The 14,886-nt window shown below is 35.0% G+C and overlaps 1 protein-coding gene across 10 annotated transcripts in view; it reads left to right on the forward strand.

Moving 5' to 3' along the window:
• The window catches only part of LOC122042416, a 64,551-nt gene that overhangs the window by 13,901 nt on the left and 35,764 nt on the right, over positions 1-14,886 (forward strand). For all 10 annotated transcript variants that reach the window (XR_006129213.1, XR_006129214.1, XR_006129215.1 and 7 more), the window contains 9 exons: positions 8,826-8,997; positions 9,218-9,346; positions 9,434-10,039; positions 10,135-10,746; positions 11,301-11,369; positions 12,598-12,708; positions 12,808-13,053; positions 14,097-14,144; positions 14,314-14,454. Coding sequence is in view for 5 of the 10 variants with exons in the window: in XM_042602532.1 (XP_042458466.1) it covers positions 8,826-8,997; positions 9,218-9,346; positions 9,434-10,039; positions 10,135-10,746; positions 11,301-11,369; positions 12,598-12,708; positions 12,808-13,053; positions 14,097-14,144; positions 14,314-14,454 (2,134 nt within the window). In the remaining 5 variants the exon portion in view is untranslated. The remainder of the gene's footprint in view (positions 1-8,825; positions 8,998-9,217; positions 9,347-9,433; positions 10,040-10,134; positions 10,747-11,300; positions 11,370-12,597; positions 12,709-12,807; positions 13,054-14,096; positions 14,145-14,313; positions 14,455-14,886) is intronic.

Raw genomic sequence — 14,886 nt, forward strand, 5'->3', positions numbered from 1 at the left:
AAAACAATGTGTATGTATCATATCATAGAAGGCAAAAACAAATCTCTATAAATTTTGTTTTTATTTTCTTTTAGCATCATGGCATTAACTCCCGCATCACCTCCTTTCTCATTATTCTTCTTTGTTCCTTTTTAATTAGTTTCATCATTTCCTCTTTATTTCCATTTTTATAATGTTATACATTTTCAATTTTTTTTTACACAAGTATCAACATTTTATAAATAAAGTGAATGACTTGCAATCCACCAATTAAAAAATACTTCATATATAAGATGAATGACCTACAATCTACTTGGAATGAGAATACATCATATAACAATAATAATTAAACCTTATCTCACTAGATGAGGTTAGCTATATGAATCTTTCTATGCCATTGAACTTTATTTCCTACTATATCATTATTTATATTTAAATAAATTTTATAATATTTTATTATTTCTAATTAAGTTTTTTTGATCTTTCTCGTTTGATGTGTACATTTGTCATAGTTTCACATTGTCTAACTAAAGCATTTATTAGTTGTTTAAGTACATGTCTGTACCATCTTAAACCTGTTTTCTAGAGTTTTCCTCAATAGGTGCAATCCTGACTTTCTATCTAATATTTTTATTTTTTTATCTTATCCATCCTTGTATGCTCGCACATCCACCTTAACATCCTCATCTTTGCAACTCTCATCTTTTACTCATGTGCTCGAGTCATAGTCCAACATTTAACTCTATTATCTATATATATTAGTTACCATATTATCTGTATATATTAGTTAATATATCTGTCAATTAGCCTAATTATAGTTTCCTAAGATAGATTTCTAGTTTGTGTATAAATATGCCTCACTCTTCAATAAAGAGTATCAATTCTTTTTATCTTAAGCAACATGATAGTAGAGCAACTTCAAAATTAGGGATTCGAAATTAGGGTTCCATTTATTCTTCTTCTACCTCTCATATACTTTCATCTCCACGGCACGTTACTGCCTTATCGTCGCACATGCGCATGTGCCTCCACTAGCCGACCATAACCTCCTCGCCGACACTCTTTCCTTCTGTCCTTTGTTTGTGCACGAAGTTGGCTGTTGCTCGTCACCACACCGGTTGCTACTGCCCCTCCTCTTCCCCGGCGCACAACACATTGGCTACTCTGTATTGACCCACCCCGCACTAGGCATTGGCTCTACTTCCACGACGTTGTTGTCTAAGATTCTGGTCGCTAAGCAGCCACCGTGTTAGCCCTATCCCCGGCGACCCCTGTCGTTGCTCTCTCGATATGCATCATCAGAAGCATCATCGGCGTGGCCCAATCTCGATCGCCGCCCTAAACGTGTCTCCCTGCTTTCCTCAACGATAGCAACACCTAAGTGCATGTAGGTTTGTCTGTACTTGATGGTTTGGATTTTCCTTCGGATTTTTCTCTTATTTAACTTCCTTTGGGATAAAGTCTTATGAAAATAAGCCTTCTATTGTGATGGATGTGGTGCTTGTGATGTCTACAGACTATAAGCTAAATGGTTCAAACTATTTGAATTGGAGTAAGACTGCTTGTCTTTATCTACGAAGTATTGACAAAGATGGTCATTTGATTGATGATCCTCTTCAAGATGATTCGAAACATAGATGCCTTAGAGAGGATGCTCACTTGTTTCTTCAGATTCAAAATTGTATTAATAGTGAGGTAATTGGTTTGATTAATCATTGTGAATTTGTTAAAGAACTAATGGATTACTTGGGATTTCTATACTTTAGAAAAGGAAATCTCTCCCGCAGGTTTGTAAAGCATTTTACCACGTGGAAAAACAAGATAGCCTCTGATCAATTATTTTATAGCATTCAAGAAGACATATGAGGAGCTTAATATGCTACTGCTCTTTAGCCTGACAACACCAATGAGAGAAGATGACTATCATGAGCTTCCTCGCTGGTCTATCTCCTGACTTTGAGTCTGCTAAGTCACAAGTTCTCTTTGGTTTTGAGTTCTCTTTATAAGATGTATTTAGTCATGTTTTCTAAATAGAAAGTACTGCACCTGTTACACCCATTTTGCTTAGTGGTGCTTTGGTGAGTTGTGAGTCACACTACTAATTTTGTGCCTGGAAGATCAATTAGTCATAGTAGAAATAAAGGATGTGGCTCATAGGACTTTGAAACTAGAACGCCGAATTCGGGTGGTATTATATGCAACTACTATCCTAAGCCAGGTCATACGAAGTTTGAATGCAGAAAGCTTAAGTATAAAAGTAAGCAAAAGCACTTGGCCCATATTACATCCACTAATGATGCCTCTAATAAATTGATCCTTATCTCTGTAGATAAATTTGCCAAGTTTTTAAAATATTAGGAACCACTCAAGTCTTCATCTCCTTTGTCACTGCTATTGCTGAATCAGGTACACAAAACACGTGCCTTCTTTCCTCATCCTTCAAATGGATCATTGATTCTGGTACCACAGATTATATGATAGGTAATTCTAGTTTATTTTCTACTTTTCAATCTAAAGCTAACACTTCTACCATTATTTTAACTGATGGGTCTCTATCTTGTGTTCGTGGGTATGAAACTATAAATTCTACCCCATTTGCTTTCTCATTCCTTTATCTTACATTTATCAAATTTATCCTTTAATTTGCTCTTTGTTAGTCAACTAACTCGTAATTTTAACTGTTGCTTCTTATTTTTTCTTAATCATTCCTTATTTCAGGATTTTTTGATGAAGAAGATTATTGATAAAGGGCATGAGTTTGAAAACCTCTACATTCTTGACGCATCGCTCCCAAATTCTTTAGCTTGCTTGAATGTCACTTCTCCTTTTAAGGCTCATTATAAGTTAGGACATCCATCTCTCCTTTTGCTCAAAAGACTTTGTCCATAATATGGTAAGGTATCTTCATTAGATTGTGAGTCATGTCTGTTTGCAAAACATCACCGTCTTAGTTTGAGTCCTAGAGTAAATAAACGTGCTACTATTCCTTTTGAATTAATTCATTCTAATATTTGGGATCCTTGTCCTATTTTGTCTAAACCTGGATTTAGGTATTTTGTTACTTTTGTAGATGATTATTCTCATGTAACTTGGTTATATTTAATGAAAAATCGTTCTGAGTTATTTTCGTTTAGTTTATTCTAATCTTATATGGGTCAGAATGACATACTTTATGAAACATCTGGTGTTAATACTCTATCCCAAAATGATGTGGCTGAATGTAAAAATAGACATCTTCTTGAGAACGGACCCTATTATTTCAAACGAATGTTTCCAAAGCTTTTTGGGTTAATGCAGTTTCTATAACATGTTTTCTCATTAACCGCATGGCATCCGCTGTTCTTTAAGGTGAGATCCCTTACAAAATTCTTTTTCCCAATAAGTCGTCTCCTGTTAACCCTAGGATATTTGATAGCACTTGTTTTGTTCAGGATGTTCCACTACATGTCACTAAATTAGATCCCAAGTCTTCAAAGTGTATCTTCCTTGGTTATTCTTATCTTCAGAAAGGTTATAGGTGCTATTGTCCTAATATTAACAAATATCTTGTCTCAATTGATGTTACCTTTGTGGAAGACACACCTTATTTCCCATCTTCACTTATTCCGACTCGTCAAAGGGAGGATGATGATTTATTGGTGTATCCTATCACATCCTTCGCACCTGTCTTGGAACCGGTTCTTGTCAAGCCTCCTATTATTCAAGTCTACTTCAGGCGTCAACATCTTGATTCATGCCTTGCATCTACTACTTCGTCATCATATCCAGTCTTGAGCGATAATCTTCCTATTGCATTACGCAAAGGTAACACTAATGTACTTATCCTACTTCTTTTGTTTCTTGTAACAACCTATTGTCGTTGTCTTGTTCTTTTATTGCTTCACTTGACTCTATCTCTATTCCCCATGAGGCCATATCTCATCCTGGTTGGAAAGATGCAATGATAGAGGAGATGAATGCTTTAGATGACAATGTCACTTGGTCTTGTCGATCTACCTTCATGGAAATGGGCTATTGGATACAAATGAGTATTCACAATTAAAGTTAATCCGAATGGGTTAGTTGCCAGATTAAAAGCCCGTCTTATCACTAAAGGCTATGCTTAGATCTATGATGTGGATTATTGTGACACTTTTTCTCTTGTTGTAAAGTTGACATCTGTTCAATTATTTATTTCGATGGTCGCTACTCATCATTGGCCTTTACATCTACTTGATATCAAGAATATTTTTCTTCATAGTGATCTTGGTTTTGTTGCTAGGGGAAGTCGGGGCGAGTTTGTTGTTTTCGAAAATCGTTGTATAGTTTGAAATAGAGTCCTCGTGGTTGGTTTGGAAAATTTAGTCAAGTTGTTGAAAAATTTGGTATTATGAAAAGCAAGTCTGACCATTTTCTCTTCAATGATATTGTTATCACAGGAAGTGATACTACGAGAATTTCATCTCATAAATTTTTTATTCATACTTAGTTTCACACGAAAGACTTGGGATGCTAAAATATTTATTGGGGTGTTGAAGTTACAAGGAGTAAAAAAGGTATATTTTTATTTCAGAGAAAATATGCCCTTGACTCATTAACTGAGATAGAAAAATTGGGGACAAAATCATGTAGTGCTCAATGACTCAGAACATGCACCTCACATGAGTTAGGAACTATTTAAACATCCCGAGAGATATTGAAGGTTGGTTGGGAAGTTGAATTATCTTACCGTGACTTGTCCAAATATTGCATATTCAGTTGGTGTTATCAGTCAGTTTATGCCATCTCTAACCATTCATCATTGGGTAACGTTAGAGTAAATTTTGTGTTACTTACTAGAAGCACCCATATGGGGTATCGTATATGCAAATCATGAGTACACTTATATTGAATGTTTTTCAAATGTTGATTAGGTAAGTTCCAAAATGAATTGAAGATCTTATGGAAGAGTAAGAAACAAAATGTTGTGTCACGATCTAGTACAGAGTTAGAATATAAGGGGTTATGACATAGTCTGTGTGTGAGATAATGTAGATATATCAACTCTTGATTGAAATAGAACTTGAAATTTTAGTACCACCAAAACTGTGGTGTCATAACCAAATTTCTCTTCATATTGTATTAATTCTGTGTTTAATGAGCGAACTAAGCACATTGAAATTGATTGTCATTGTATTCGTGAGAAAATTTAGCAAAACTTGATTTCTATAGGATATGTGAAGACGGGAGAATAACTAGGGGACATCTTCACAAAAGCTTTAAATGAGATTTGGGTTGATTATCTTTGTAACAAGTTGGGTATGATTAATATTTATGTTCTAACTTTAGGTGAGTATTATCTGTATCTGTATATATTAGTTAATATATTGTCAATTAGCCTAATTATAGTTTCCTAAGATAGATTCCTAGTTTATATATAAATATGTCTCTCTTTAATAAAGAGTATCAATTCTTTTTATCCCAAGTAACAAATTCTATATAACATAGCAGATTTAACTATCATTTTGTAAAACTTTACTATAAGTTTTACAAGTATTTTAGGATCACAAAGAACACCTACACCCTCCTCCATTTCAAGCATCCTGCTTGTATTTTATATAAGATATCTCTCATTCCCTCCATCCTTTTGCAAAAATAATTATAGACAACTCGTTATCGCCTATCTTAATAATAGGCTCATTACATATAATATTGCAAAACTTAAATTCTATATATTCTATCATTACTTTATTAAGCCTAAAATATTTCACTTCTTGTGTCTCCTGCTAAGATTAGTTTGTCATTTACTCCTTTATGTGTTTCATCTACCAAAATAATATCATTTGCAAACAACATAGACCATGGTACCATATCTTGGATGTGTCCAATTAGTTAGTCTATGATTTGTGTAAAAAGATAGAGACTTAGAGATGATCCTTGATATAACCCATCTTTATGGAGACACTTCGGTTAATGGAGTCTTTAGTCTTGTCATTATATTCTTATACATATCCTTTATTAGTTCAAGATACACTATGCTAACACCTCACTTTTTTAGAATTTTTTATATAATTTCTCTTGCACCATATATATAGGATAAAAATAAAAGGTGGACGATCCACAATCCATCTTATAAGAATGCATCGTAAATAAGAGTAAACGAGAGTACGAGACCCATATATATATATATATATATATATAACAATCCACTCGAAATGAACCTCAACTCATGGTTTAAAATTTCGACTCGATTTATGATTAGAATGACACAATTTTAGTACCATACTGTGTCGTGCCGATACGATTTCAGTATTTTATAAATATAAAATATATTAATTAAAATTAAAAACTTTAACTTAAATATTAAAAAAGTAAAAATACAAAAATAAAATAATTTCTTTAAAAGAAAGAAGAAAAAAAATTTAAATTGCTGATGTGTCGTGATCTTCGTTGGGTCGCTGAGGCCCCCATGACAGAGATCACCATGATCCTACAATGGCTCGGAGTGTCGGTGCCGAGCGGTGGGCGGAACAATAAATTTCGTCCATTTCGTTCGGCACAGTACGAAATTTTAATCCATGCTTCAACCCATAACCTACATAATGACAAAAACATTTTATATAAAATGGCTAAAGCATAAACACGCGAAAAGACCCAAGTGCCCTTTCTGGGTGTGGAACCAATGCTTTATAATATCGATAATTCATTTCATTTAATAATTCAACATAATCAGTCATGCAACTCCTTTTGAGTGCACAATCGAAGCTCTATGATATAAGTAATGTATTCATTGTTTTGTTAATTTACTACAACTTTTTTAGTTACACTCTTTTCTAGAGCGTGGAGGCAGAACACGATTTAAGTGTTGCATTCATTCTCTTGTGAATTTGCAGCTCTTATAGAGCGCAAATCCATAATTCTCATTTATAATTTATCTATTATTTGATTTGTTTAATATATGCAATTTATCATTGTTCTCATAGTATCTGAAGTTATTTTATGGGGACTACCCTTGAGTTTCATACTTTTCTTTTAATTTATAGTTATCTCTTGATAATCAGAAACTCTTACCAGAGAACAAACAGAATCGATAATTAACTAGAATATAAAAAGAACAAGCAATATAAGAGACAACTATCAAGCAAAAAGATGAGTATAACTGATTCCTTTCTAAAATAAAATCACAGTTAATTTTACAACATCTATTTCATCAGTTTAATCATGTACAATATTATTTTAGGAAACAAGGAGGAACGCCCATCCGAATCAAGGACTTAAATCACACCGGCTCGCCTTAGGAAACTTTGCACTCCTTTTCCTGGTGGATCTTTATGCTCAGTCTTCTGAGGCGAGTTTGTAACTCATGCCATATACATGGGTTCCTTTTATACAAAGATTACAATGACAACAATAGTCAAGCCTTATCCCACTAGGTGGGTCGGCTTTCCTTTTATACAAAGATTAAATAGCTTAGTTTTGGGAATACTGCACACTTTCCTTCTATAAGCTTCAAGCTTGCACACCTTAAGGCGTTTGTATTTCTGGTTAGTATGATATGGAATTCTCAAGTGCCGTCTGTACTTGTTACCCATTGGCATATTCCAGTTGCTCTCTGATGGGAGCATTCTTGCAGTTGTACCATGTAGGCTTTTGGCTCATTTTTCCAATCTCCAACGAGTTTGCAACTGAAAAATGGTTCTCTCAGAGAATTTACAAAATCATGTCTGGAATTAGTCAAATGAGAGTCTGTAAACTGCTTCAGTTGGTGAACTCCTACTTGAGCAGTTTGGTAGCGAATGCTTCACAATTTGACGGTAGATCACAATAGAGGGAATTTGTCCTCACATCTTGGATCTATTTAGGAGTATGGCTTGTTTCAATGTTTCTCTGGATAAACTATCATACATATATGAAATGGGTTTGCAATTCCTTAGCTTATACCATTTGGAGAAACTCTGTGCACAAATTTGGTTTCCCTCCCTTTAAAAGTCCAATTATTGTCCAAACCATTTCATCAGGGCTCCAGTTCTGTTGAAGCACATTCTGGAAAACATTTTGAGCATCTTGAGCCCTATCGACTTCACTTGTCACATATTAAGGCCTTATAATCGATTATACCTGGCTGAATACCTGCAGAGTTCATTGCTATGAATGGTTCCAATGCAAGATCGAGATTTAGATTATTTGCATGTACATTTATCAAGGAAGTATATGTATTTTTGTCAGGAAAGAGGCTGTTGTCAGCCAATTTCCTACAGCTTCAAAACCAGAGAAATGTCAGAAATTAATCCAGTACTTATAGCAGGCCACATTGTACTGCACTTGTATGGGTGTTTGGAGCTTTTCTTTTATCTCCGACCTTCATTGGAATCACCAAGAGAGCCCGTTCTTCTCATGCAACAACAGCGAAACTGCAACCACAGCACTTTCCAACCGCTGCTGTTGTTGCTCTGCAATTGTCGGAAGGAAACATGATCGGGAGAGGGTAGGTCTGGTATCACGAGGGAGATCATGACAAAGAAAAGAAGGGCGGCGGCGAACCCCGTACTCGCAGCGGCGTGGGTGTTATGAGTGGGGAAAATGGTGAACACATCGGTATGGGGAAAATAGGGTTTGGTTGATTAAATTTACACTTTTGCAAAAAAGTCCATAACATCACAAGTATAACCTTTACAAAGTTAAATAGTGTAACACTTTTACTGATGCATTTTGTTTGTTTTAATGACCATTCTTTACTTTTATTGAACTGCATTTTTAAGTTACATTTGCATCGATATACCCATTCCTGTATTTGTAGTTTTACCCCAAGTTCTCTTGTTTGTGCATGCTAATGGAATATTGTGTACTTATGTTGTTATTCTTTAACATCTTTTTTTTATGGTTGACAGTCTTGCAACAATTGTAAAGAGAAGACCTCTTCAATCCAAAGTTATTCTTTCTGCTTTGATTTCTTTCAATCCTAATTTTGAATCCCAAAAAGGTCATGCTTCAAGCATACGATACTCTCTAAGGACTGCTTTTGTAGGATTTCTACGGTGCAATCACCCATTATTCACTGAGGTAAAGTTCTTGTGCTTAATCCTTGTGTATTAATGGATTTTTTTTTCTCCTTTTTACGTCAAGGTACATCCTGTTCTAAGTTATTTATAATCTTTCTTATCATAAATATGAAAAATTGGATAAGCAGATTCTTTCCGGTTGATGTTCAGATTGTTATACATTTTAATTTTACAATCATACATTGAATTTTCCTGCAATCCATCAATTCTGTTAAATTCAGTCCAGAGACAAGATAAACAAAGCATTGCGAGCAATAATCCCGGGTGAATCAATTGATCAAATTGTACGTCAAGTTGAACGAATGGCAAGAACTATAAATCGTGTATCCCATGAAATTCGTTCCAATAAGGTAATGAAAATAGTGCCCTTCACCAACTAAATCGTAATTGATATTGAGCTTAGAAAGGTTTATTGTGTTCTTTATTTGTGCTACCAGGGGGAACCACCAGCTATTCAAGAACTGCAAACGGGGAATCAGATTAGGAACAAGATTTCACGACTCTCAAGTGCTGCTCTTTCTGAAGAGTTGCCTGCTAAGAGAATAGAATTTGAGGTACCACTGAATATGGCACATTCTACACATATGACATCAGATTTGCCAGATGGTAATGATGATGGAAATGGTGATTATTCATCAAACACTTCTCTAGCGAATGGTGACTTATCAGCAGCTGAAAAGATGATTGCCATGATCGGTGCTCTCCTGGCTGAGGGGGAAAGAGGGGCTGAATCCCTTGAGCTTCTTATTTCCAATATTCATGCTGACCTTATGACAGATATAGTTATAGAAACTATGAAGCATCTCCCCAAGAACTTAATGGCGATATCAGTCTGGCACAATAATGCACAATTAAATGAAGAGACTCCCTCTTCCAGCATTTCTTCACAGGTTGTGCCAACCGCTGCAATTGTTTCTGCACCAACTCCATTACCTGCTGAATTGGCATCCACTGGTGTAGGGACAAATGGAGTTGGCATTTTCAGTCCTGATACATCTACTGTCTCTAACCTTGCTGTTGAAGTTAGAAGGGATCCCAGGAGGGTATAATTATCTACTATTCTTTGTATGGTATGTTTCGTTGTTAAGCAAGATCTGGAAACTGGATAGTTGATACACTAATTACTATTCATCTATAGGATCCTCGTCGTCTTGATCCACGTTGGCCAGGGCCAGTTGGAAGTCTACACTCTGCACCTTTGAACTCAGAGAATAGCAGTGATGCACAAACTGTACCATCTCAGCTCTCTAGTAAAGCTGTTCCTACTTCAGAAACTGTCATTGTTGAACAATCTTCCATGCCATTGACTTATAAAACTGAGGTGGAGCTTTCTGAAATACCAGATACTCAGAGAACAGGCAAAATACAATCATTAGAAGCCTCAGAAGTCCAGGACAATGCCATGGCTATGGAGCAAACTTCAGATGTCCATACACCACCAAACTTAACTTGTGAACAAGCTGTTGAAGAACAGCTGGCAGAGTCTACACCATCAGATGCTACAGCTAATGATGATATTTATAATCTTCCAGAATCCGATGAATTTGCTTCCCCTGATATTAACTCAATGGTCTCTGAAGAGAATTTTCATAATTTGATTGCACATCCGTCTCTACTTGAATTAAAAGATGAGCAGAGAAGCAATCTGCACAGGTTAGCTGTTACTCGGATTATCAAAGATTACAAGAAATTCCATGTCACAGGATCTAGTCAACCATGCCTTCCATTGCTTGCTCGTCTGGTTGCACATGTAAGAACTATCCATTTTAATCTAATCGTTTAGACTTTTGTGCATTGTAATGTGGTCTGTGAGTTGCTAAATTTTGTTTGTTGGATTCAATCCATTCCAAAGTCAATCACTGTTCTTACTAGTTTTGGTATTATATAATTGATATATTGTAATGCTTTATTTCTAGATTACCTTATTTTCAGTATACATCTGCCATTTCCATGGTGCAATCTGAAGGGTATATTTTCATTGTCACTTTGTTTGCACTAACTTGTTGCAGTAGTTAAGCTTTTTTATGTTTTTTACTTATTATGTGTCACCACAAGGCATTATGTTTGTATTTTATTTGTATTACTATGATGGTTTCCTATTTATGGTTAAAGTTTTATATTTTCTTGAGTGACTAAATGCCATCTTCTTTTTTGGTCTTAAAGTGAAATGTGAAAGACTTTGCCACTTCCTAAAACATTCTAAATCTGATCTGCCACTTGCGTGTCTAACATGAAATGTTATCGTCTATGCTTAATTATAATTACTAAAGATGACTTGTGGGTGTTCTTATGTTCTTTTTGCAGAGTGGGGCTGATGATGACATTCTTATGTTTTTAGAAGAACATATTGTATTGGATTATCCTCATCACAAGGTAGTGTTTCTTGCATGCCAAGACTGGCAAATGGTTATTACTTCTAAATTTTAGTATGCGCTATCAGTTAAATTTAAAACAGTGCAACATAACATAGATAAACCAAGGATTTTTAGTTAAGATAAATCACATACAAGTTTTTAGTTATGGAATTAGAGAGCTGTAGACATTATCGTGCTGCAAAAGGTGAAATCCGTCACCCTGGTGCCTCCCATGACGGCCTCATGCCATTGGGAGGGAGTAAATCAGGTACCGAGCAGGTCCATATGTGGGAGGACAATTTTCACGGGCTTCGCCGGGATTCGACCTCTTGCTCCATGCTGCAAATCTGTCACATGGTTACAGGCTCGGCTACGCTCTGGGGTAGTTGTAGACATTATCGTCTACATGTTATATGGATTTGGTTAATTTGAATGCTTGTAAATAGGATGATTTTATTGATTGTTTTTAAAAGAGTATGATGATTTGTTCACTAATCGAGGAGTTTGAGTATTTAATTCTTATGTCTTTAACTTGTTATGGTTGGTAGTGCAAGTAAATTTTGTTGCTATGTCTTTGTCCACATTATTTTTTCCCATTAGATCTTTCTTCCTGATCCTAAATAAATGAACCATTACAGTTCTCACCACTGTCATTGTTATTTAGGAGATAATTTTAAAATGCTTTAGTTGGATTGTTTTTCAACTAATTCTTCTGCCTTTGCTAGAGAAATGATAATTTGATTTTAACTCTTTGTTTGTCTAAGTTTTCTAGTAATTTTATAGTTGCTTTCTTGGTGTTGTAATGAACATCCAAAAACACATTGGATATAGAAAATGCAAGAATAATAACATCATTAACTTAGCTTAGAAGGCAGCATTTGGATGTCTTTTCTGCATAATGAATCATGCCTGAATAAGGAATCATCCAGATATCTACCAAGATAGCCCAGATATTTTTTGCTATAAATAGACAGTCATTTGGTGTAGACATGTATGTGCATGTTGATGAGGATGCTAGCTTGGATTGTTGGACTTTAAGGTTATTTCTTGCTGACAAGTTGTTTCATGTCTTCCTATGACAGTGCTGGGAAGGAACATTATTTTTCTAACTCTGAGTACTTGATAAACAATAATATGGTAGTTCAGTTTGATGGGTTTCATACGTACTGCACAATACAGTGCAAAATTTCTTTCTCCCTTTTGTTGATCATATGTTTTCTTTTGTTGCAACTCCTCTACCTTTGCAGGGCCATGAACTTGCAATGCATGTCCTCTATTACCTGCAAGCAATAGTGATTTCCAAGGTAGACAATTGTTCCTCAGTGGCTACTAGTTACGAGAAATTTCTTCTGGGAATTGTAAGCATACGTCTGATGACACAAATATTTGTTTATTTAAAAGCATAACTCTCTTATTATATTAAAACTTTCTTTTTTGGTTGGCTACTGCTTTGGCAGGCAAAGGCATTGTTGGATTCCTTTCCAGCTACAGATAAATCCTTCAGTAAACTGCTTGTTGAAGCTCCAATACTGCCTGACTCTTCATTGAAATTGTTGGAGGATTTGTGCCATGCAAATTATAATGAGCATCATTTAGAAGAAACACGTGATGGTGATCATGTCACTCAAGGTCTTGTTGCAACATGGGGCTTAATTTTGGGACGTCCTTCTTATAGACGAGCTTGCTTGGATATTGCCTTGAAGGTTTGTCTTTTACCATAGTTATATATTGTGAAAGATACCATGAATTGACATGCTAAGAAAACCTAGATGATAAAGTGACTCTACTGCTTTGTGGTTTTCTATGAGTGAACTTATTACTCATTCTATTTATTCTGAGAGAATTATGTCATATTGCTCGTTTTGCCCCTAAAGTAATGAACTAAAATAATGAACTTATAGTCAAATCATAATTCATTATGATCATGTATTTAGTTGGCAATTAATTTAGTAGATGAAAATATGTGGCTTACATCTTTAGATGACAATGGGAACCCAATAATCAAGTATCAACAGGTACCTGACCCATTTAGGTCAGTTTCGAGTTGTTGTGGGAGGAATTATTCGTCGCACAACCCTAGATAACCTCCCTACACCTATGTATATATATTATTAAGGGATAAAAATATTGCATATACACTCTTACAACTTTACATATTTAGATAATAGTCTGTAATGCAGGTGCTTTGATTGTGCTTGATAATCAGGGTCAGGTTTGCTGAAAAATTCCTAGCATTGGAGGATATCCACCTTTATTTTTTTTTCCATTAAGTTAGGTAACCTATGATTTTGAGTGCCCTTTTATTATCAAAAGTAACTATTTAAATGAGTTAAGACAGTAGATTTGTTCTGGTACAAAATTAGGAAGTACCCAAAAATGCAGGCACCCAACCTGCTCCTATCCCTAGTTATATCATTTTTATTCACTAGTAATTTAGGGTTGCCATAAATGAGTTGTTCCTTTTGCAATTGTTTCTTAAGCACATGTTTATTGTCTGTGTAAGGGACAAGATGAAAGTTTCTTTTTCAAAAAACAAGTTTTGGATATGCACATCACTGACAATTTACTAAATTTTGTTGTGAGTTTCTTTTTCAAAAAACAAGTTTCGGATATGCAAATCATTGACAATTTACTAAATTTTGTTGTTAACCAAATGGAATGCACTTTCTATAGAGATTTCATTATCTTTATTCCTGAGTTCATTGATATCCAATGCTTCGTCTAATGTATTTTTGTTTGGCTGCAGTGTGCCCTTCATCCTCAGGAAGAAGTTAGAGCTAAAGCTATTCGATTGGTATGCGCTTTTAAAGTACTTGAAGTTCTTTGCAGTCTAGCCTGAAATGCCTGTCAACATTTTCCGTACTTTGTTTATCCTTTAGGAACCTTTTTCTTGACTCGAAATATAGTTGCAATCATAGTAGGTTTATTTGAATACTAACATTGCTCTATTATTCTATCCTTAGGTTGCAAACAAGCTTTATCTTCTGAACTATGCTTCAGATAGTATTGAACAGTTTGCTATGCAAATGCTACTATCAGTTGTTGAGCAGCAAAATTTTGAGGAGGATATCAGTACTGAAAACTCGAATGACCAACAAACAGAAGTAATTTTATCCATACCTCTATTATTGCTATGAAAAATTACCCTTTATATTTGACTATTGATTATAATTGTAAAAAAATGTTTTGTCTTATTGTGTATGTTTGCACTAGTTGTCTAAAGTTATTCCATAGTCGATAGGACTACTAAAAATTTTTAATTCCTTGCAACTTTATCCCTTTTTTTTTCTCACAATTTTTGCATGCTTGTTTGTATTCTGTCATGTTGTATAATTAATTATGCTTTGAGGTAATCAATTCATGTTATTTAAACCATCCTTTTTGCTTCTGAGGAATATATTGTCGTAGTAGAATGTTAATTACCATATTGACTGCAGTTAGGGATAGTGTCTCCTACCATTCTGATCTCGTATTGACAGACCAAAGTGTTTAGTTAGCATAATCCCATTGGGTTGGCAGGAATGTAAGGCCGCTCA

This window comes from Zingiber officinale, chromosome 2A (assembly GCF_018446385.1).
Source record: "Zingiber officinale cultivar Zhangliang chromosome 2A, Zo_v1.1, whole genome shotgun sequence".
Lineage (NCBI taxonomy): Eukaryota > Viridiplantae > Streptophyta > Magnoliopsida > Zingiberales > Zingiberaceae > Zingiber > Zingiber officinale.